General features: G+C 40.7%; 2 protein-coding genes across 3 annotated transcripts; one reads left to right on the top strand and one right to left on the bottom strand.

The window, feature by feature from the left end:
- Nucleotides 1–27: 27 nt before the first annotated feature.
- LOC118403315 (kelch-like protein 40a) lies at nucleotides 28–8932 on the top strand. Of its 2 annotated transcripts, none has more exons than XM_035802012.1 (8): nucleotides 28–199; nucleotides 1364–1557; nucleotides 2320–3414; nucleotides 4538–4669; nucleotides 5570–5672; nucleotides 6617–6798; nucleotides 7745–7891; nucleotides 8698–8931. In XM_035802012.1, the coding sequence occupies exons 2-8, from the start codon at nucleotides 1391–1393 to the stop codon at nucleotides 8813–8815; spliced, it is 1944 nt and encodes a 647-aa protein (XP_035657905.1). In that variant the 5' UTR covers nucleotides 28–199; nucleotides 1364–1390; the 3' UTR covers nucleotides 8816–8931. The 2 variants fall into 2 exon arrangements, with proteins under 2 accessions (XP_035657905.1, XP_035657906.1); XM_035802013.1 differs by having other exon boundaries at nucleotides 38–291; nucleotides 8698–8932.
- Nucleotides 8933–9655: 723 nt separating this feature from the next.
- LOC118403316 (nucleolar GTP-binding protein 1-like) lies at nucleotides 9656–24541 on the bottom strand. The gene is made up of 19 exons (XM_035802014.1): nucleotides 24457–24541; nucleotides 23479–23649; nucleotides 22673–22776; nucleotides 22128–22264; nucleotides 21710–21773; nucleotides 21108–21237; nucleotides 20115–20264; nucleotides 19320–19361; nucleotides 19125–19190; nucleotides 18367–18456; nucleotides 17041–17229; nucleotides 16433–16484; nucleotides 15852–15952; nucleotides 15232–15297; nucleotides 14467–14513; nucleotides 14158–14245; nucleotides 13858–13926; nucleotides 13051–13197; nucleotides 9656–10945 (listed from the first exon to the last, which is right to left on the bottom strand). Exons 1-19 carry the CDS (start codon nucleotides 24505–24507, stop codon nucleotides 10793–10795), a joined length of 1917 nt encoding a protein of 638 aa, XP_035657907.1. The 5' UTR covers nucleotides 24508–24541; the 3' UTR covers nucleotides 9656–10792.
- Between the last annotated feature and the right edge of the window lie 201 nt (nucleotides 24542–24742).

The raw sequence follows: 24742 nt of genomic DNA, 5'->3' as shown, positions 1-24742 counted from the left end.
CACGATGCATTTCTCAATCGCTGCGCCACTTTGCGAGATTTTGTCAAACTGCAGGTGTTATGTCCTCACTTCCGCATCTTTGGTGGGGAGAAAAATGTTGCCGCGCCAAATAAAGTGATGCCGCTGCATTGAGCCCGAAATAGCCCAGCTCAAATGTCGGGCGGGCTGTACGTACTGCTGAACATTGGCCGATGAGCAGGTAAGATGTGAAGGATAGAATTATACCGCCTGTATGACATAAATCGACATCGACAGTGAAGATATATCGATTAGTATTTTAAAGGACACACGGCGCGGTGAGTTTGGGAGAAGTCGTATAATGTTTTGTCGTGTATCCTTTTGTTTTGTTCAGAGCAAGGGAATCGTTTCTCCAGCTTTGTCTAGCTAAGCTTTAATTATAACTCACGACTATGACAACGACATTCATATAATGGCTGTAAAACGAATTTTAAAATGCACTTGATCATGGTTTATAGCGGGGAGGGGGGCTCAAAATTAATATTTGTTCTAGGACTAGTAGGACTGTAGCTTATAATACAGCAGTCTAAAGGATTCGGGAAGAAGTTGAATCTGTACATACTTGAAGAGTATGATCTATTTAAGTCATTGTATATTTAGGTTAAGACTTAAAGTGGTAGTAGAAGTTGTAATAAGATATACATTTGTATCACATTTCTTATAGTTATACCACTGTAATTGTGTACTTTACCACCATGGCCTGTACTTAACTTGTTAGAACATTAACCTTCAATAGGCCATTCATCCATCCATTCATCCTTCCACCCATCCTTCCATCCACCATCCATCCACCATCCATCCACTCATCCACCCACCCATCCTTCCATCCATCCATCCATCGATCCATCCATCCATCCACCCATCCATCCATCCACCCACCCATCCACCCACCCAATCCTTCCATCCATCCATTCATCCACCCAATCCTTCCATCCATCCATTCATCCACCCATCCATCCATTTATCCATCCATTTATCCATCCATTTATCCATTTATCTATCCATTTATCCATCCATTTATCCATCCATCCATCCATTCATCCATTCATTCATTCATTCAATCTAGATAAAGGTGATATGTGTGTGTGCTAATTCAATACCCCAACAGGATATACATGTATATGAGTGAATGCTTGTCTACATAACAGACTGCTAAGTCGCCATACAAGTGAATCTGTGACATAACAGTTATGTCACAGATTCACTTGTATGGCGACGTAGCCCAAAGTTTTCCAGGACTTCACAGATAAGCCTAATTACTACTACAATGTAGAAAACCTTACTTGCAATAGACATGTGAACTTGCCAGACTCATCTTTCATCTTTATTTGGTTTTACTCTGCAGGTAAGGAGATTGCCCTGAACCGTTACCATGGAGACGAGGACCCTGGAGATGCTGCAGCACCAGTCATGTGACCTGCTGGAGGGTCTGAAGCAGCTGCTGGATGATGGGATGCTCACGGACGTCACCCTGCGTGTGCAGACCTGGAGGTTCGCCTGCCATCGGGTGGTGCTGGCAGCCAGCAGCCCGTATTTCAGGTACATTGTAAGATGTGTGGTCAACAGGCGTGTGTGTGGCATAATGCCTGGGTACCATCCAGGTAGTAGTTTGCTTCCACTATGTTTGCTTCTGCAACCCATCTGGAGACCTGCACATTTAAATCTTTTGGTGGTGATGTCAGTAAATGATGCAATGAAGGAATGGGCTCCAGAGCACTTGGTGATATACTGGTGTTCCAACGCCAAGCAGACGGAAGGCGTTTTGGGTGTTGGAACGCCTGTTCGAACAAACGCTTGAACCCATTCCTGAATTCGCTCATATGTAGGAAAAAGGAGAACCTGTACTAGCTTTACACAGGGATTTCCCTGAGATAGGACGTTTCCGTGTTCAAGTAGAGCCACACCTTGAGCATTGTTAGAATTCCACCATACTTGTTGAAAAAAGTAGGGGTCCATCCTGGTAATTGTCAGTGCATCAAACTCAAGTTACCCTTTACTTAAGCTTCAATTTTTATAGTACTCAGTGCTTGCAACCTTCATCAGCCTAGTGAGGTTTCAAGACTGAAGCATCATTAAACTCCTCTACTCTGTATTTGAATTTGCTTGATTGATTCAGATCTAAAAAGAAGGAAAAATTGCAAGGACTGTAAATTCAATAAAAATTTGCATCATTACCTTTTACACATACAATGTACCTCAGTTGCCAATCCAAAACAACTACATTATGATCATGGCTCTGATTTTTTCTGATACCAGTTGTAGTACAGCCCCTTTTTAATTGTGAATCTTTCATTCATTCAGGGCAATGTTTGCACATGACCTTGAGGAGAGCAAACAAGATGTCATCACCCTGCAGGATGTTGACCCCATGGCACTGGGAATGATCATCCTGTACATGTACACCTCCAAACTGTACATATCAGAAGACAACGTACAGGACCTGCTCGTCACCGCCAATATACTCGGTATATCTCGTGTTTACGGTGCCTGCGTACAGTTTATGTCGGCCCACATCACCGTAAACAACTGTTGCGGCGTATTCCAGTTCGGAAGCTGGTTAAACATCGAGGATTTAATCAAGAAGGCGAAAGAGTGCATCTGCGATGGCTACCCGGAAGTCTGTAAGGGGGCGGAGTTTGTGAACATGCCTCTTTCCTGTTTGATTGACATTCTGTCAGACGACAGTTTGAATGTTGAGGAGGAGGAGACTGTGTATGAAAGCGTCCTAACCTGGGTGAGACATGACCTCGTTACTAGGGGTCATCACCTTGGTGATTTGCTCAAACATGTCCGTCTTGCCATTGTTCCTAAGGAATACTTTGAAGAGGTCATTGCCAAGGACAAGTTGGTGCTGGAGTCTGACCTTGGACAGGAGCTGATCCTGAAGGTCAAAGACCATCATAAAATGTTAGAAAAGGAGAAACAAAGAGTAGAAATGGAACAATCTGAGGCTGTTTGTGACAATGATTGTGTTGCTGTTTTACAAGGACCTTGCCTCCCAGGGTCTGGCCAGGGCTCTCAAAATGATGAACTATCATTGTGGAACATTTTACCATTTGCTGAAACAGCCACTGATAATAGTCTTATTGAACTTAACACTTCAGTGAGATTTGGCATGTATGTTGAAGACTTGTTATCTTTCATTGACGGACGGAACCCACCGACGTACTTCAACCCTGTTCAACACAAGTTTTACCTGAGCCATAACAGGGAGGGTGGTGAAGTGACAAGGCGGAAGTGTCACAACAATGCTGCAATTTGTACGCCCGATAACGAAGTGTACGTGGCCGGTGGGGTGAATGTGAGAACGGGAGGGTCGCGCCGGGAACAGACTCAGTGTGAGCCTGACTTTCATGTCTACGATCCGCAGCAAGGGGCATGGATGGAGAGGAAAAGGTACATGGACCAGAGATTTTATATACAAAATGTAATTTAACCCTCTCCCTTTTTCCATTTAAAAATGTACGAATCTTAGAACCAAAAGGTTTTTTCAGCAGAAAAAGATTACTACTTATAATAAGCTACTAAATATACTTGTGACGTAGCCTCCTTTGCAGACTAAGAAGCACAGGCATGTGTGTATTTTTAGAGGAGGGCACTGAGTGTTTGAAATTTTCAATATAGGCCAGGTTCTGTAATGCGGAGGGAGAACCTTTACTTGTGCTCAAAAAATATACGCCAATGGCACTCCTGCAAAGGACTCCTTGCTATTGTATCTTAGCAATTAATCAACTTTTAACTTTAAAGTTCACAAGAATTTTGGTCTCAATAGACAAGTGAGTACATATGACAATATTACTAGATGCAATTAAGGGTTGTCCAGATGTTCAGCCTTGCGATAAGAGCTTTGCTCCACTCCCACGGTCACTACCCGCCAATGTCATCATCAAGTGTTAAGATGGTAAGGGCTCCCAGTTCACCCTCACACTCAGGGTTGACAATCACGGCAAAGCCTATGATATCAAACCCTGACAAATCAGCCACAGTATTCGGTTATTAGGGGTGCCTTGCTTATGAATATTAATGAGCTTGCCCTTATATGGGCAGTCAGCCGTTGGGGATCGGGCGTTGGCATGGTGAGCAAACAAAGTCATGGTAATACATAACATGATTGGCTGATAGCTTCCCAGCGGCCTTTGTGAGACAGCTTGCGACAACAACAAGCCCAAGGAAGGCCTATTCTCTGATTGGTTGACAGCTTGTTTGTGGCGACAATCATAATACCCGTAGGTAGGGCCTGGGACAGCAGGGCCCCATAAGGTAGTGCCGTTGGGGACCGGGCGTTAGGAGGATGCTCCCAGTTTTGTTCGTGGGGTAGGGACTGTAGGGAACAGACCTAAACTAGCAAGGCTAGACTCCAGGCTACAAGTTAGTACAACAAAACGTACCAGTTGGATCACTATTAAGCCTGCATGTATTTTTCCATTATTGAGATATCAATGCACGCAAAGATATGATGTCAGTTAAAAGACCTGAATAGTTCTGTTTAACACGTGATGTTACGTTATGCACCCCTCAGGATGACCACAGCACGGTGCATGTTCTCTATGGGGTGTGCGGGAGGCAAGATTTACGCTGTCGGGGGACGAGCACACTTCACCTACGCCAAGTGTACCTGTACCGTAGAGGCGTACAACATACAGAACGACAGGTCTGGTGTTAGCTTTACTTGTAATTTCATATCATTGAACAGTTTGAATGCACACTTTGTGAAAGAAATTGGAATGATTTTTTTTTGCAGATGAAAAACTTATGGTAGTGGTTCAATAGCTTGAAGAACATGATACAGTCCAACCTGCTCACTCAGAGAACTGATAAAATGTATGGTACATTTTTGAATGTGGAGAGGAGGGCACTGTAGACAGTAGCATTAGAATTCTTGTGACAATAGGAAAATTATCTAAGGGACCATCAAAAGGTGGTTGCCTTGGAGTGGTGGTCCTTTTTAATATGTAGAGATGGTGACTCAGGGCTCTAGCCAGCTCGAAATTTTTTTCCGTCAACCAATTCCCATTGTCGCGAAAACTGCGAAAATCAAGTTAAAAAGACGGAACGGAGACCTTGAAAAACGGGTTTTTAATGAGATCATCATATGCAAAAGGGCGCCGACACGCATTGTCAACAATCATAACAATAGCAAAACAAACAGTGTGTGGCTTTTACGACCGTGGACAGCGTCCCCAAGCAGCTTGTAGCTTCCACCAAGAATTTTTGTTCGTCAAGGTTGACGGATTGGTTTAAAAAATTTTCCGTCACACGCAGCAAATTGACGGAAAAACGGACGCTGGCTAGAGCCCTGTGGTGACTTCTACCAGTTTTACTGTACAATGTATCTGGACAACATTGAAGAGCATGCAGCCAAGCAATAAAAAATATTACACTGTATGCGTATTTTATCACTTTGAGTTTACTCTACATAGCAATGTACAATGTTATTCAAAATTTTATAATACGCATCATTTCACCAACATATCAGTTTACTATTGCTCAGTATGGTTATAATCATAGTGCGTTGAACTTTTTCTCTCTTGTATGTTTGTTTGTTCCCCAGCTGGGAGTATGTGATCCCGATGCCGTTCAAACTGTGTTCACATGCAGTCGTGTCTGCTCGGGACAGGATCTTTGTTCTGGGTGGGACAGATGAAAAAGATCAGGTACATGACTATGTACATGACTGTATATTAGATCCGTAGTCTCTTGTTTTCAGGCATTTCATTGAATGTACATTTAGTTAGATGTGCATGCAATTTGGTGTTACCAAGGGGGTTTGGTGGTACATTAGACAATATAATCTGTGGACACTGACTACAAATGCAAATATAGAAACTGATGTAAAGTTAGTTAAAACAACTTCTATACAATGAAATAAGGTCACAACCTTTGAAAGCATTTTTGAGGCCATAGGGGCAGTGGTTGTCAACCCACTAAAATGCCTTGGGAGTGGTATTGGAAGTTGGTCTATCTCTGTCACCTATAAACTCAGAAGTCTGGTACCCATTGTACATCTGGGTGGAGTGACGAAAGTTTACAGAGTAAAATGGCTTTCCTAAGGACATGATTGTCCAGCCAGGAAGGAATGGAACCCATAAACCTTCGACCCTGTGTCCATTGCCCTAATCACTAGGCCAATGATACCACTAGTACTTGTTTGTAAACAGGGAGAGAGGAAGGTAGGCTAAGTACTAAGAGTAGTAGAAAGGCAACATTTTTGCAAAAATGCAGATTGTTTTCCCTCTAGTCTTGTGCCAAGCTACTCACATACAATACTTTACCTGGGTCCAGCTTTTCTGGAAGTAGTATGTGCAAGTGAAAAGAATTGGGGCTATGATTGAATGGGGGTATCTGAGTAGCCTGATGTAATAGCCATCCCAGGTAGACAGCCTCGCATTTTCTGTAAACCCTTTCTGCTAGAAGGAAAAAAGAGAAAGAACACATCAGCAAAACTAGTATGTTTTCTCCTTCGGGAAACTTTAACTAGTACACTGGTAGCAGAAACTAATGAACTGTACGGTGTTTCTATCATAATGCATCTCAAAATTCTTTGAGATCCCTATCTTATGTTACATAATTTTTTTTTTTTTTACCATCTGATATTCAGGTTCATGATTCGACCTTGACCTATGACGCTGAGTCAGAGACCTGGAGTGAGCTTGCTCCAATGGGAACGGCGCGATGCGAGTTCGGAGCAGCGGTGATTGGGGAAGAAATCTACGTAGTTGGTGGGATCTCTCCACAGGGGCTGCTCTGTTCTGCAGAGGTGTACGACATCAGGAGGGACAGGTGTGTGGGTCACCATACCCCTTGTGGGGAGTGGCATAGTCTGAAAAGCTGTAGTGGATGAATAGACCAATCACATAGCCCTGCTCACCTCCATCAAAAGGTAGATATGCAAAAAAGGAATAAAAATAGAAAAATGCAAATGATTGCAAGATGCACTCTCTCATTGGCCGAGCTGCTAATTGCCATGTTGTCATTGGTTGAACATCTAATTGTGACAGGCAGTGAGGACAAGTCTGTAGTGGCTGTATGTTCATCAAATATACTATTCATTCTGAATTATACATTTTGTCGGAGGCATTTTTGGTGGTCATCAAAGTGAACAGACCACATCATATTGAGTGTCATTCACAAATTTGCATGTCCATGCAATCTGTAACAGTTGTAAGGCCACAGCAAGTAAATTTTATGGATGACATCCTCTGCAGACTGCAAAAATAATGAGATAGGGTGAAAAAAAACAAGATGGGTTAAAAAAACAAGATGGCAAATTTTCAAAATAGACATTGTAACAAGACTTGAAGTGACAAAATATGGCATCACAGCCAACAAGACATTCATTCCTGTATTGAAGAAGTGCACCAGTGTAGTTAAAGTGACACTAGTTTGGTAGACTGGTATCATTAACCATGTTGGCAACTACACTCATAGCTTCCATAGTTATGCCACTCTTACAACTATCTATCAAGTTTCACTTCTGCAACTACAGCCAATGCTACAGAATCTCTATTGTCAATTCTACAGTCAGTGATTAGGTTACAACACAACCTTTACCCATTTTTGTCTATCCGGCCTTCCCTGAAGAAGAAAAAAATTCTTGTTTTTTTTTCTGAAATCAGGCGAAAATTAATGAGCGTGCGGATGTCATCCTTAAATTTACTTGCTGTGGCCTAATTATGATTGTCCCATTTTGTCAGATGCATCAAATCACATTTTTTGTGCCCCCCAGATGGCGGTACCTCCCAGACTTCCCCCAGGACAGGAAGTCCATCAAACTGGCAGTACTGGGGGGTCAGCTGTACGCCTGTGGAGGTCAGGTCATAGTTCATAGGCCACAGGGCACCTGGTCGCTACGGAATGCTCATGACCTCTGGAGGTGAGTAAAAACATGTTTAGCTTTAAATATTGATTACCTTTTACTGATTTCTTAAATGTTAATTACATGGACAAACCTGCCAGCTATGTTGTACTGCAAGTGAAATCTTTAGTGACCCATTGACAAGTTTGAATACACCTTTCCTGTATGTTCCTTTCTCCAGTAATATCTCTAATGATCAATAAAAGGCCCACATACATTTAATTCAGGGACATCCCTAAGTTCCAATATGGATATGTGCCACCCCCCAAAACACTGTCCATGTACCAGGGTTGTAGCCAGCCAGAGCTAGAAATCATTTTCCGTCCCCTTGATTTTGAATGGCTTTGGCGCAGCGTTCCTAGGGGGGTCCGGAGGCATGGTACCAAGGAAAATTTTGAAATCAAGACCCTCTGAAACACTATTTCCTTCATTTTGAGGGTTAAATTTTGCTCAGAGGACAGAATGGGCAAAAAAAATTTCTGTCCCCAGCTGCAAAATTCCGTCAAAGGACGGGTGCTGGCTACAACCCTGCCATGTACAGTAGAAGTTGTTTAATTGCACTCCCCATTTTCCAGTACATTTTGTGCAACTATCTGGATGGTGCAACAAAGGGAAGTTATTCAGCTGGATGGCATCACTACCAGACTTTGGGATCCATTGTGCAATTAACTGGCTTCTACTGTATTAGGGTTATGGAGAGCATAGGGTGTCAGAACAGAGGACGCTTAACTCCCTCATGAGCTTTATGAATTGTGGCCTTCAGGCCAATTTGACCTTTCATGACTAAAAAAAGGTTCAAGCAAACGTGTGATTTGTATTCCCAGGTACGACCGCAGGAACCAGCGCTGGGAGTCTGTGGTGGACAGTATCCCCTTCTCCACTACTAGTGTCTGTGTCACCTCCAAAGTTAGCATTAAACACCTGCATACTCAGGAAGATTAAAGTTACTATCTTTCAGACATGCAGAAAAATGATGAAGGATTTGGCAACTATTAGCTTTAGGTAGCTTTAGTGCTACGGCAGTGGCGCATTGACACACCCAATCCCTCCATCTCGGAAGTTAAGCAACGTGTGGTGCGGACAGTACTTGGATGGGAGACCAGCAAGGAAGACTGGATGCTGTAGCCGGGTCATACCAAAGACTCTAAAAATGGTAAAATGGTACATACTTCTTTCTCTACTAATAAGAGGAAGGGTAAGGAAGCTAAACACACTTCACTACCAGTGGACTAGCCCCTGCTATAGTGACCTAAATGTGTGACCCCAGGGCTTTCAAATTTAGATGGATGCCGAGCCTACACGTGATGTATGGCAACTTTAGCTTTAGCCTAAATCACATACTTTCTGTCCGACGCACCCAAATTGATTGTGAAATACAGTCCATGTGTATGAATTTACGAGTGATGTTAATGTTTCATCTCCAAACTACGCACACCAGGAATCTTTGTCTGAAACACTGTTCCTCAGTTTGCTAATACAATGTACATGTATAGCACGGATATTAATAGAAGACATTAATGCATGATGAAAGGAGAAAAAGGCAAAGAAAACTACATACAGTACCCGGTAAGAGTATTGGAATTTGCATGGGTACAGGTTGCAGTTCAAATAGATAATTGTATAAAATGTATGTATTACTTATTTACATGTATAGTCTATATTGTACTGTAATGTATGACACAATGTGAGAAGATTAAACACTGCTTGTGTTTATTACTCTGGTCCTTTTTCTTCTGCTGATTGGATGTTAACATTATAAAGAAAGATCCAAACTTGCAAAGGTACATGTAAATACTAATACTTTTTATTTAGGATGCTACCATAATGCCAACAACAGCTATCAATGGTGCATGGCACCACTGTCACAATCCCTGACAGACAAAAACAGGGAAAATCATTTTATACAAGGCCATCACAACTTTTTGTTAGTATATAATCCATGCTTAAGTCTATATTGTGCATATTGAGAACAATGTACGTTCTTCTTGATATTTCATGGGTTATAGCAATCCTATCTAGTCCATTATGACATGTACATGTGCATTCAAGCCTTATTTCTTAGAACATCTTTAGACACATTTTGCATTATATTAAGTTATATAAGCACAAAATATCTTTTCTAAATGGTAGTATGTATTTGTAGGTCAACATTATGGCTGTCATTAGTAAAGTTTAATAATGACTTTCACTAATGTTACCCTTCTCAAGATGTAAACAGATTTTAACAGGAAATTTTTACTCTGCAATTTTCTCTTCTTTTTCTTTTAATACCAAACTTAACAAATAAGACACAATTCTGTCAGTCTTAGTTTCCTCTTGGTTCAAAGCTCAAGTTATAAATTATAGGTTGATATTGGTATTATTATGAAGAACATTATGAAAATATCCAAAACAATGGACTCATTTTCTTCAACTCAAACCAAAATGTCTTCATTTTTACATTCTCAAAATTACAGTATGAAGATTCTTGAATCTTTTTAACATACTCTGTATATTCTCCATCTCAAATGCAGAGTCTGTCCAGTATCTTTGAGATCCATGTACATGTAGAGTCAGGCTTTTAGCTAAGATTCTATTATGGGGAGTTCAAATTTCTTAGTGAGTCACAGTAAGTGATATAGGCACCAGTATTGTAGGGTCTGAAGGCATCCACCTTCCATAGTGCAGAGTTTTTGAGAATTTCAAGTTAAATGGTGCATTCTAAGATATCCTAAGGGGCAAAATTACTGTGAAACAGGTCACAGTAGAAGATTGACCAAAAATGTCCTTGTGGCATTCCTGGTCAATCAGTATTTCATGCTTTTCAAAGGATTTGCTCCTCAGTGTAAGGGCGTCCAATATCTTATTATAAGAAAATCATGTCCAAATGATGCCTGGACGCATGCCTGGCTAAAAGCCTGTGTAGGGTTCATGATGTTATTATCTCCTCTGTGTCTTGCCCTGCTTCCTTTTCCCGGCAAACAGATGTTTGGGCATCTTGGTTCCGATGAACCGGTCGGACTCGCCAGCCTTCCCAAACTGGTTCATCTTCTTCTGGGCGTTCTTAGCGATCACCTTGACCTTCTGTTGAGTCTAGAAGGCATAAAGAGAAGTCCTTTAGATTAGCATTGGAAAGAATAATTTTAATTGCAAAAAAATTGTACCTTCAGTAACATTCTAATGCTTCCTTACACCATACATACTGGTCCTGTCCTTGGTGCTACTGTATCATCAGTAACCATCTAATGCACATTGACACCATACATACTGGACCCGTCCTTGGTGCAACTGTCCTTCAGTAACCATCTAATGCTCCCATACACCATACATACTGGTCCTGTCCTTGGTGCTACTGTTCCTTCAGTAATCATCTATTACACCCTTACACCCGACATACTGGTCCTGTCCCTGTGTTACTGTTCCTTCAGTAACCATCTATGCCCAATACACCATACATACTGGTCCTGTCCTTGGTGCTACTGTTCCTTCAGTAATCATCTAATGTACCCTTACACCATACATACTGGTCCTGTCCTTGGTGCTACTGTACCTTCAGTAATCATCTATGCTCCCTTACACCATACACACTGGTCCTGTCCTTGGTGCTACTGTACCTTCAGTAATCATCTATACTCCCTTACACCATACATACTGGTCCTGTCCTTGGTGCTACTGTTCCATCAGTAACCATCTATGCCCCCTTACACATTACACACTGGTCCTGTCCTTGGTGCTACTGTTCCATCAGTAACCATCTATGCCCCCTTACACATTACACACTGGTCCTGTCCTTGGTGCTACTGTTAGCATCACTAACCATCTATGCCCCAGTACACCATACATACTGATCCTGTCCTTGGTGCTACTGTTCCTTCACTAATCATCTATTACACCCTTACACCCGACATACTGGTCCTGTCCCTGTGTTACTGTTCCTTCAGTAACCATCTATGCCCAATACACCATACATACTGGTCCTGTCCTTGGTGCTACTGTTCCTTCAGTAATCATCTAATGTACCCTTACACCATACATACTGGTCCTGTCCTTGGTGCTACTGTACCTTCAGTAATCATCTATACTCCCTTACACCATACATACTGGTCCTGTCCTTGGTGCTACTGTTCCTTCAGTAACCATCTAATGCACCCTTACACCACACATACTGGTCCTGTCCTTGGTGCTACTGTTCCTTCATTAATCATCTAATGCTCCCTTACACCATACATACTGGTCCTATCCTTGGTGCTACTGTTCCTTCAGTATTCATCTAATGTTCCCTTACACCATACATACTGGTCCTATCCTTGGTGCTAGTACTGTTCCTTCAGTAATCATCTAATGTTCCCTTACACCATATACTTGTCCTGTCCTTGGTGCTACTGTACCTTCAGTAATCATCTATTACATCCTTACACCAGGCATACTGGTCCTGTCCTTGGTGCTACTGTTCCTTCAGTAACCATCTAATGCTCCCTTACACCATACATACTGGTCCTGTCCTTGGTGCTACTGTTCCTTCAGTAACCATCTAATGCTCCCTTACACCATACATACTGGTCCTGTCCTTGGTGCTACTGTACCATCAGTAACCATCTAATGCTCCCTTACACCATACATACTGGTCCTGTCCTTGGTACTACTGTTCCTTCAGTAACCATCTAATGCTCCCTTACACCATACATACTTGTCCTGTCATGTCCTTGATGCTACTGTACCATCAGTAACCATTAGTAGATATCAGTTTGCGCAACCGTGAGTTTGTAGCTTTCATCATTATGCAACGAAAAACGAAGTTTCATTACAGTGGTATGTACCAAAGTGCTGTATTTTGTCATTGAAAAAAATAATATCAGAGGCAATAAAAATGATGACGTCATCAATTTGGCCCCCAAAAAATCAGATTTAGAATTCTTAAATGCCCATCAATCAACATTCGTTACGGCTCCATTCTTTCTTAATTCATTAATAAGAAAACGCTGGAAGGTCAAAATGCCAATTTAGCCAACCGAGATACCTTAAACAAGACATACTGGTCCTGTCCTTGGTGCTACTGTACCTTCAGTAACCATCTATGCTCCCTTACACCAGACATACTGGTCCTGTCCTTGGTGTCTCTATCTTCATGGCTAGCTTGTCCCCCAATGACCAGGGGTCAAGGGACTAGGCAGGTAGGTAGGTAGAAGGTATCTCCTCACCTGTGGATCCCTGATTCCAGACTGGTCTCTGGGTACCTTCCCAGCAGGAACGCTCCTGCTCCTAGCCCGGCTCCCAGCCTCCGTTGAGGCTTCACGTTTCCTCTTCAAGCCTGTGGGAGTCTTACTGCGGGCTCGCTTGAAGTGGGCCTAAAGTTTAAGATACATAATACCATGATTATGATGTGTCCAGAAGTCACATTATTATTTGAAAATCCTACCGATGAACAGAATAAATCAGGCTGATATAAAAGTAAAAGATTTTTCACTTTAGACTACTCAAAATATAGCCTGGGTACTATCCAGGTAGTAGTTCTCTACTGTATTCACTTCTGCTACCCATCTGGAGACCTGCACATTCAAACCTTTTGGTGCTAACGTCAGTAAATGAGCAAATTAAGGAATTATGGGTTCTAGAGCGCTTGATCAATGACAACAGACCCTCCTGCAAGCTGACTTTTCGGGTGTTGAAACACCTATTCGAACAAGTGCTTGAACCCATGCCTTAATTCGCTCATGTGTAGGGACTGATCAGCGCCCTCGTCCAAAATTTGGACAATTCCAGACGTTAACAGGGCCAAGGATCCCAAATGGAACAGCAGAAAGGCGACAACAGTGTATGATAAATGTCAGAGTAAGAAGCTACAGTATATGGTGCATAATAAATGCTGGAACATTAAACCTGAGATGCCATTGAAGTCATCAGTGCGATGGACATTCAACAACAAAAATGCTGGAGCAAACTACTTTCCAAGCTACTTAAAATAGGGAACTTTAAAAAACAATTGTTGAAGAAAACTGTACACTCACATTGTCCTTGTCTGCCATGTCCACCCCTAGTTCTTCCATCTGTGACTTGAACTCACTTGCATTGTAGTCCTGGACATGGGAAAACACATTATACCATGTATTACTACAATATTCCTTCCTCAAATCTTTGCTCCTAACCAAGCCTTCAATAATTTTTAGGTTTCATTAGAAAATCTTATGGTTGCATAATAATCTACAAAAATGTACTTGTCTAGCGTCCTTTGAAATGAAATCTTTCTGAAGAATATTGTTGTAAACTCACTGATACAGATTTTCCCACAACAGATTAACAAATCTCACCTTCCTGGCCACCCTGGGCAGAGTTGGTTTCTGCACCTTCCTGCGTACATCTGACTCCATCTTGATCAGCTTCTTCTTCTTACGAATTCTAACAAGACAAAAGTATGCCAATCATTAGAGAGAAAAAACCAACACCAGTATGTCATGAGTGTGCTTTGCACGATTAACAGTGTGGCTGAAAACTTTGTTTCGAAAACAGCCCAAAGTTGGTGCACATAATGATGTCATCCATGTAATCAAATCAACATGGACTAAAGGTTGGGAATAGAACTCACAAACAACCAATAAGGTCTAAAATGTTGAACTTACTTGGCTGCCATGCTCCTGATCTCTCTCGTCTCTTCATCTTCATCTGACTGTAAAAACAACATCAATCTCCATCTGATAACTGCATACTAGTACAAATAAACTGTCTTACACATTTGAGTTTTGTTGTGTAGTAAAGGTTTGCAAACTACAATGGAACTTTTCAACACAAGATGCATTGAAATTGATCAAAGGAACAACATATTGAAGAAGTAAAACTTATGGGTTTAATGGCAAGGCAAACTAAACATTTATTGAAGAACTATATACATTGTGTATAAACAAATATGTTGCTCTTGGGGGTGGGTACCAGTTCCAGTATAATGTACAAAAATGTTTTTTTCGTGTTAGACCATCCGAAAAAAATGGACCTGAAAAAATCAGTAAACTGGTTTGAAAATTAACAGATTACATCAGAAGGCATTCACACATTTTGGGGCTTGTCGGTCAAATAAAATGACAAGAGCAGAGTTTATACTTCTATTATAGTCATTTATAAAAAGTTGCTACAGTCAAACTTCACATTGTTTACATGAACTCAAGATAGGATTCTAAAACGCCAGTGGAAGTCGGGTACTCCACAAAACAGATTCCTTTTTACCAAATGGACCATTGTTTTGAATTTGAGAATCGCCAAACTTTTCTCAGACAATCAGGTCCTGGTTCAAGTCTGGGCCTGATCCTCTGGACCTGTACCTGAATTTTCTGTAACAGTACCCACCCGTAGTAGCTGTTATTGTAGTGAGTATTTTTGTAATATGTACAGACCATATCAGAGTCATATTCTCCCGCTGCCTCTCTCATCTCCTCTTCCTTCTCAAGATCTTCCAGTTTCTATGGACACAAACAATCATACAAACATCAGGATCAACATCTCATACTTTTGATAAATCTGTGTCTCTCATATCTAACATCTACATTTAAACAAGGTAAGATGGCTACTGGTTAACTGCATCTACACTAGTTTTCATTGCTTGTCATCCAGACCAGTTGACATCATGTTAATAAATGTCAATTCAGACCAAGCGCGGTTGGTACTGAGATGTAATCATTCAAGCAAAAACATTTTACAGAATGCAAACAGAAGTGAAATTCATTACAGAAACTACAGCAAGCTTAGTTTAATTTCATTTTCAATCTACAAATCTGTGCAACACTAGTTCACCTTTATTCGTGGGGTAACCTATATCCATTGTACCTATTAGTAAGAAGAGGATATTTAGGGATATCACTGTTTATGGACAGTGGTTTCAAATTGCTTTTTTTTCCAATATAATGCAGTTTGAGACCTCTGTCCATCGACTTGATATCCCAAAATACCCTGGTGTTGGATACAACGGATAAAGGTTACCCCATGAATAACGGTGAACAAGCGTTAAGATACACACCTTCATGATGTCAGCATCGATGTAGTCAGCAACGTTCTTCCCTTCCCACAACTCAGGGATGGGGTCATATTTATCTTCTGCGTTCTTGAGATCATAGCGTTCTGGAAACATTAAAAAAAAAAAAATTCAAACTCAAGGAAAAAAATATGTTTTGGTAATGATATTTTGTCAATTTCCTAAGTGCTGCATTTTTCCAATATGCATGTACATGGTACATGTATGATGTACTATCCAATAACAAAACAAATAATTATTGAAGACAGGAAGTCACTTCCTGCCAGCTTGTAGGGGAACAACTTTGGACCCAGGCCAAGTCAACTTGCAAGTCCTTGGTTACACTATCTTCTGCCTCACATCCTGTCACTCTACAACATTCCCATAACTACAGACACACACCAAGACAAAGAAACACATTTTCTTGGATCAGAGAGACAGATAGGAGATTGATGAAAGAACAGGTACAGATCAATGAAAAAAATTTCACTGAAACTGGGTCTGCATACAAATGTATAGCTAACCTTAGTGCTCTCTAGTTCATTCCTTGTTAATACAATTATTGTTTACATAATAGGGAAACTTACTCTTCATATCAAAGACATAGTCTTCTTCCAACTCCAGTTCCAGGTCTCTTTCCTGAAAAATAGGCAGTGGGAGAAAAATGTGTGAATATTTAGGACCTTAAACTCACCTATGACTGGGCAAGTTTTTCCCTCAAAACAACAAGAGAAAAAATTGCTCAGCTTATCTCCCAAAGTGTCTTCAATGGTATTCAGACACAATCGTCTGTTTACATCATAGCAGTATTCTCTTGTGCAGTCGTTATTACTTTCACCAGAAAAGCTAAGGTTATGTTTTGGACGTGTGCGTGCGTGCGTGCGTCCGTCTATAAACAGTATAACTCGACAAGCCGTGGATGGATCCTGATGATATTTGGTAGGTGGGTAGGGGTCGGGAAAACGAACGTCAAATTCGATAACGGGCCCCCTAGCGGCTTGCTAAGGTACTTCAGCGAAACTTCCATTTTTGATATCTCATGTTCTGGACATGCTGTGGTCGTGATTTTTAAGTGGTAGATAGATTGTTTCAAACTGTAAAAACACTTCTGTTTGTAAGAACCATTTCACATGAATAAAGCGGTCCAAACACTATGCATCCAGTCATTGGGATGAATGAACGTAGAAAAGCGTACCGTTTTCTTCTTGGGTTTGTCGGTATCCATGGCAGCCTTGCGCTGTAGGACGGCCTCGGGGATACAGGGCGGGCGCACTTTCTCGTCTCTCTGCTGCGGTACTGACAGGTGCAGGCGGTTCAGGACAGAGTTCACCTTCTTACTTCTCATCTTGTTCTCCACTCTGTAGGCAAGCAGCTGGTCACAGGCCTGGGGTGGGAAAATGTCTTTCTGAGCAAAAACCAAGTTTTGGTCGGACAAGTTTTCTAAATTCACATCCTATCGGGCAAGTACATAAAAAATTTACTTGCCCAAACCAATTTTTCACTAGCCCAAAATTCAAATGCCACTTTTATATCATTGTCATTTCCAGCAATGGAATTCTTATCATTGCCCCTATTTTTCCATCTGTATCTGTATCTGTATCTATATAGCCGGTATAACCGCCCTTCGGCGTAACACACCAGCTTCGCAGGCACGTATGACCATGTTGACCAATGCATGATGTCATGACTTTAAAAGGTAAGGAGTATATCCAAATCTCACTCAATGGAAAAAAAATCTTACTTGCCCAATCGGGCAAGTGGGGTAGATCATGCACTTCAGACAATAGGACTAGTAGACTTGTCCAACCGTGCAAGTTGTAGCGTCATTATAAAAGCTGCCTTCATTATGAAATATAAGTGGCCAGGAAAGTTGAACAGATGACTAAACATACCAAATATGGTACAGAGAACAGTAGATTCTTCATATTTTTCGTTCACATCTTCTTTGATGACCTTGGAATTGACCTTGCCATTCTATGACATTATCAAAAGTTAACCGATATTTTTAAATGGCATTCTATGGCATATCTTAGCAAATTTTTTGTTTTGTTTTGTATGATTTATAGTATGGTTGAAAGTTATTTTTTATTTTTGAAAAGGGCCCAAATTAAGGTGCGTGCGGATGTCATCCATATAATCAAATCAAGGAAAAGATGGTCGTTATTATAGTAAGCTTAAGAAAGAGAAATACCACTCTGAGTGCTTCTATACAAACTGGGTGACCTGAAGAAGACTTGGTACATTACAACTTTCTTTACAATTTTCTTAACAATTTTTCTATGTACTTAAACTCAAGTGCAAAACTAGTTTCCATTGCTTGTCATCCAGACCAGTTGACATCATGTTAATAAATGTCAATTCAGACCAAGCGCGGTTGGTACTGAGATGTAATCATTCAAGCAAAAACTGTAAAAACTCTGCCTGTACAGAATACAAAAGACCAGGCTTTACATTAGAACACATTCTGAGAAAGCTTCATAGTACACATTCTACTTAGTCCTCATCTATCCCATAATATTACCTTGTTCTTGACCTCCATGACCCCTTCCCCAGACAGAGTGCTCATGGGAACTATAGGGATGCCTTCCTTCTCCAAGTCTGCCAGGAGGGCCTAAAAACACAAACATTAAACACAACATTTCAAAACTTGTTGACAGCTACTTTTTGTTTGAGAATACAAAAAATATTGATATTGGGTGGTTCTATGCTTCCAAAGATCAGTGGAGAGAAACAGGGTAGGACAAGTTTTCTAAATTCAATTCTACTATCTGGCAAGTGTATAAAAAATCTACTTGCCCGAACCAAGTTTTCACTTGTCCAAAATTCAAATGACACATTTCTAGGTATTTTCACTTCCAGCAGTGGAATTCTTGGCTCTTAATTTTTCTGTGATGACCAATGCTCGATGCCATCACTGTGAAGAAATGTATGAAGTGCATTTTTGGACAACAAAATTTCACTCATGGAAAACTGGCTATTTGTGGTCAAGTTGGGAAGGACATGCACTTGCCCAATTGGCACTTTCATTTGCCCGGGACTAGTGAAATAGTCCAACCCTAGGAAAAAATTACTATGCACTAAAGATGCTACAAATTAAAAAAAATATGCTTATTTTGGGCACATAAAAATTAAATGTGGTGCTCAGTTTATCTCCCATTTGTCAGCAGAAAGTTCAGACATGGTTATTTTACATCACAGCACCTCGCCTTGATTTGTGTTAGGAATGTTCACAAAGAACAACAGAAGAAATGTCTGAGAATGTTAGACTATGTGTCACACCTCATTCTCTTCGCTGAGCTCCTCTCGTCTGATGACATCGATCTTGTTGGTAACGATCATCAGAGGCTGCAAGTGCAAAAGCAAATCATTTGTTTTCCATTTTTACAAAAACAAATCATGTGAAAGCACAAACCCAAATTCATACATCAAATTTGTATTTTTTTCACAGAGGAAACAGTGCTAGATAATATTTACCTTGTTGGCAAACAGTGGTTTGATGTTGTTAAAAAGTTCCACCTGCAGCAAAGATAGAAACAGTTATTCTGTGGGTCTTCAGAAATCATGTGGAAAGGGTTTAGAGTAGTTACTAGTAGCTTTTGATAGAGATGATGCTCAGTTTATCTCCCATTTGTCATCAAACAAATGTCTGAACATGATATTGTAACATCACAGCACCATTTATTGTTAATGTTCCCTAATTTCAAAACTATATTAGACTCAATAAAATGCTGGTTTACTATACAAAACCCACTGCCCACACAATTAGTCAGTGGTGCATCCAAGTGGTACCATCTGAGTAAACCCTGCACCCCTACAATACAGCCAGTGGTACATTCCACTGGTAAATATCAGGAAAAGTCCATTAGTTCTAGGGGTGTTATTTGTTGGTCAGACTATGCCAAAATCATTCAGATATGTCCATAATACATTGGGCACATTATTTACCATCTGTATAAACCCTACACTCCTGTACTACATTCCTCCCCAACATCTACATAAAGCACTTTAACCCAATGCTACAGCCAGTGGTACACCCCGCTTGTATATGTCCGGAAGAATCCATTATTTCTAGGGGCGTTACCTATTGGTGCAAGATGTGTCCACATTGTTCACATATATTTGTAACATATAAATACATAATTGACCATCTATAAAAAAAAACCTGCAACCCAATACTGCATCCAGTGGTCCACCGCATTGGTAAATGTCTGGAAGAATCCATTATTCTGGGGGTGTTACGGAAGAATCCATTATTTCCAGGTGTGTTACCTGTTGGTGCAGGTTGTGCCCACATTGTTCAGAGATGTCCATGACATACAGTACAGCAGCCCTGAGATGTGCCAGTGCAGTGATGGCCTGCATCTCTATAGTGTTCCTCTCCTCCAGGGAGTGGTCCAGGATTCCTGGGGTGTCGATCACCTAGGCAACAGATGGACAGAACAGTTTCATTTTGACATTTCACATTTGAGAAAATGGAAAGATCTTATAATCTATGCGGTCCAGTCATGTGTTCAACTATAGGAGACAATGAGGTTATAGAGTTACATTATTATTAACTCCGCAAAGTTCTTTTGAAATCATTTCTTTCCATTCAAGGACACAATGATAACACAGTTGCTTGTCATCCAGACCAGTTGACATCATGTTAATAAATGTCAATTCAGACCAAGCGCGGTTGGTACTGAGATGTAATCATTCAAGCAACTCAAAAACTTACCAAACACAAGCTCCAAAAATCTGAAAACTAATCATACCAAATCTCTACTAGCAGCTATGATTGAGCTGTGGTTACTCAATCACCATAGAATGATAGTTGTGACAGATTGTTCAATGAATTTCTCAGATAAAGAAAGAATCTTTTTACATTAGCTGCCTTTTAGATCATAATTTTACATCTTGCATATTTCAATCACGAAATCAAGGGTTGCAATAATCCAATTTTGGTCCCTGTATGGTTGCTTACCGAACAAAATCTAGTGGAAAGAGGGCATTAGGGCCAGCTTTAGACTCTGGCAACTGTTTCAAAGGCTGTTATCGATATGCAAAGATTTAATTTTTCTGTATGACAAAAACTGAAAAAGCTGATTGTGTGCCGAAGCCCTGAAGACTTCTGATTCTGTTAAAATCTGTGACAACCAAATATACAAGTCTTTACATTGCATTTAAATGTACTTAATGTATGGCAACTCCAGGAAGAATAGTGTTAAATTCATGTAACACTAAATGAGATCTTAACAAAACAAACAAACAAACCAGACCTACCTGCCAGCGGAGGTACCTGTAGTCGGTGTGTCCCACATACAGAGACTTGGTGGTGAAAGCGTACGGCTGGACCTCCACATCTGCCCTGGTGATGGTGTTAATGAAACTCGACTTCCCAACGTTGGGGAAACTACAATACACAAATGGTAGAATGTTAATGATATTGCAAACTTAAAGACAACTTCACAAGGACTAAAATAATGATAAGAATCATCAACAGGCTTTTAGCCAGGCATGCGTCCAGTGTCCAGGTGTCAATTGGACACACTGTTCTAAAAATAGTAGGAAATTGGACGCACCAGATGCTCTAATGAGGCCCAGACACTGAGGGCAAATCCTCTGACAAGCATGAAATACTGATTGACCAGGGATGCCACAGTAATTTACCCCTCAGGATACTTAATTCTCTAAAACTCCAAACCATGGAGGGTTGATGCCCCCTGCCCCCTGCCCACCCCCCACCATGCACCTGTAGTGCTCGCCGCATGGTGAATCTCAGTCACTAAGAAATTTGGACCCTGTATAATAAATACTTTATTATTAGCTAAAAGCTTGATCATTGATTACTGCAGATACAGATAATTTTTTAAACCTAGACTTACCCACAGATGAGGAGAGTCCTGGTGTTGGGGTCAATTGTGGGAAGACGGGACAAATGCTGACGCACTGTAAGACCAAAGACAGTAAACGTCATACTTCATAAACAACTGATTTGCTGTATTGTAGCAATAATACTCTAGAATTGAAAACCAATAAACATTAGCCTAAAACACTCTTGTAGCAATCCTTTCAGTGGTCAGGAAGAGGGTGCAATCAGCCTGACAGTGAGAGATTGTGTAACACTGGCTACAGGCAAATTTAAATATGCAAACCGTTTTTTTCTTCAGATCAGTTTTTCCATTCCAGATTTTTGATGATACTGTATCATAACTTTTGGAAACTATCTTACTGCATAATATTTGTCAATATTTATCTAGGACATAAAGTGAATGTCACCAAGTGTCTAAGGCAATGGCCAACCTTGTTCTAGATACTCCAGACTCTGTTTCTGCCTCTTCATGACAGTACACATCCTCCCCAGGGCAGCACGCTTCAGGGTCTTACACCGGTACAGGGAGTCTCCGTACTTCAGGAGTCGCACATAGTCTTTGGCAACACTGGGAATGGATGGAAAGATGGTGAGATATAGTATTACATGACTCTATTGATCATTTGATGGCATAATAGAGAATATTAATCATGGTACTTTTTAGTCAATAACCTGATAATGTTCTTTTGAACCTATTTTTCTACGCTTTGACAACTGCCGTGAAATTGTTCATGGTGGTGTTAATAATGTTATCTTTACATTTTTTTCTGTGACTGCCAAAGCATTTGTTCTGTCTTCTGTTTTGTTCAATTTTCAGTCCATCTACCTTTATGTTTGATTTTTTTGTCCCTACTGCAAAATCAAACCCCACATAAACTTCCCATTTTTAGTTAGTTTAATAAGTTTTTACAAGGCCCTTTTAACAAGCTTTACTGTCGCAAAGCTGAAATTTTGAAGCTGAACTATGAGTACTGACTTGTCTATGAGATGCCTGGCCATGTTGATCTGTCCCAGGGCCAGTTTGTAGTGATCCTTGTCATACAGCACGTTCATCAGGTCTGCATAGAACGGGTGGATATCCTGCAAACAATGTACAACAACTCGGTTAAGAGGATTTTCTTTCTTGCATCTATCAAACAGAAACAGAATATAGTCAAACCTGCCCAAGCATTCCATTCATAATTAGGGACTGATAAAATCTTGTCTATGTGGACAGGTTTACACTGTAGACAGGATATCAAAGGTGACTGACTGGGAAATGAACAGATTATATTGGCAGGCTTTCACACATTTGGGGGTGTACTGGTCCAAAAAGATAACAAGAGCAAAGTAGAGTAGAGTTTATAGTTCATTTCTACCTAATTTCCACAGTCAAACTTGGTCTCAATACGACCACTTTCAGTCTGCCCAAAAATGTTCACTGCCCATGGACACACGCCAAAGACGACGGCGTGTCTAGCACAGTCGCTACCACCCGGTGTTGAGGTCGCAAGTTTTCACAGACCATCAGGTCCCAGGTTCAGGTCCGGACCTGGACCTGATCCTCTGGATCTGAACCTCAACATGTACCTGAACTTGCTGTACTGATACCCACCCCTACTCTTTAGAAAATGATATTGTTGCAAAAGTGTACACGGAAAGACATATGTAGCTTGCATCCTTTAGAAACCACCAACAGTTCCTTAGACATTATATGAGTTAACATTTTTGCACAAATCCACCATGTTCAATTGGTTTGATTTATCAGTGAAAAATTCAGGAGTGTGTCATGTTACAACATACCTCAAGCTTGGGAAAGTCATCCAGGATCTGGGAGAGTTTGTCGTGATAGTTCTGCTGCGTGTAGCGGACTTTGCGCATGTAGAACTGGCGAATCCGAGCGATGGCATACTGCTTGTGGATGACTGTCGGCGTCTTTCGCTGAGTCTTGGACAGGACTATGTCCACAAAATCCTAAAATAGTTACAAGGTATGAAAAACATGATATAGCATGAACTCCTTAAGTTACTGTAAATTAAAATACATTTATAACTAAGTTCGCTGGGAATTAATTTTGCAATAGCAGGAAAAAGGACTTTTCGCGGTGGTTTTAAGTTCGTGGTAGCACCATGCACTGTAGTCTCTTACTGCCATGGAAAACATTTGCGGTGGTTTTAAGTTTGCGGTGAAGCGACCACAGTGAAAACTGGTAACATTAAACCACCGCGTTTTTGAATTTACAATTACAGTAAATTATCCATTAAATGATTAATCGGAAACAGCACGACTAGAAAGAAAATAGCCATTTGTGAGTGAGAGAGGGAGAGACACTGCTCCTAGAATCGTTATGTGGGCAAAGCAATCTATGAAACGAGTGCAAAGCGCTAACAAATTCTCTTGAGCCTTCAGAAAAAAATTAAGCTCAAGCATGAAACTGGATAGCTTATTTTCCTACCGAATTTTTCGACGAAAGCTCCGACAAAAATACTACTCGGTCTAGACTGATCCACTATCAGGTTATGAGTAATTCGATGAATATTTTCTCTTCACTTTCGCATAAAAATCCTACGAAATACCAGCGAAATACGTTCAGATTTTTTTCCAAACCCTATCTGTGGGAGGGGGGCACATCGGCACGTGCGCACACGTGTGAATATATGGGGACTCTTCTGAACGATATTCTACTGGTAAAGAATCATTCTTAACGACACAATACAAAGTTGGGGACTAAATACGTCCTTGAAGAGAAATTGGTCTCAAAATTCTTTAAATTGTACCCACCGTAGCCGACGGAACCACCGTGATCTTCTTGAAATTGTACGAAGCAGCCATTTCGTCGTCTCCCTGAAATGACGGCGAAAGAACGCAAACTATCTAACGTTATAAATTAATGAATTCATAGTGACGAACGAAATCCCGTTACGTTTTAAAAACATAAAAGATTGTTTAAAAACATAATTTTGTGCAGTATCATTTGTAGAATCTTTAGCGTTACATAACGTTTTATAGAAAGATTAAAACTTATATTGATCTGATTTGTTTTGTTGCGGTTTAAAACCCCCGGGAT

This window comes from Branchiostoma floridae, chromosome 16 (genome assembly GCF_000003815.2).
Source record: "Branchiostoma floridae strain S238N-H82 chromosome 16, Bfl_VNyyK, whole genome shotgun sequence".
Classification (NCBI taxonomy): Eukaryota; Metazoa; Chordata; class Leptocardii; order Amphioxiformes; family Branchiostomatidae; genus Branchiostoma; species Branchiostoma floridae.
Note: the sequence above shows the minus strand (reverse complement) of the source record. Positions and strands in the feature narration are given on the sequence as shown.

Coding starts and splice junctions, on each gene's coding strand:
- LOC118403315 (XM_035802013.1), top strand. CDS start 1,391: ATGGAGACGAGGACCCTGGAGATGCTGCAGCACCAGTCATGTGACCTG. Junction 3,415..4,537: donor GCATGGATGGAGAGGAAAAG/GTACATGGACCA, acceptor TGCACCCCTCAG/GATGACCACAGCACGGTGCA. Junction 7,892..8,697: donor AATGCTCATGACCTCTGGAG/GTGAGTAAAAAC, acceptor TTGTATTCCCAG/GTACGACCGCAGGAACCAGC.
- LOC118403316 (XM_035802014.1), bottom strand. CDS start 24,507: ATGGCTGCTTCGTACAATTTCAAGAAGATCACGGTGGTTCCGTCGGCT. Junction 19,191..19,319: donor AACCACTGTTTGCCAACAAG/GTAAATATTATC, acceptor TTGCACTTGCAG/CCTCTGATGATCGTTACCAA. Junction 17,230..18,366: donor TCATGGAGGTCAAGAACAAG/GTAATATTATGG, acceptor TTCCCACCCCAG/GCCTGTGACCAGCTGCTTGC.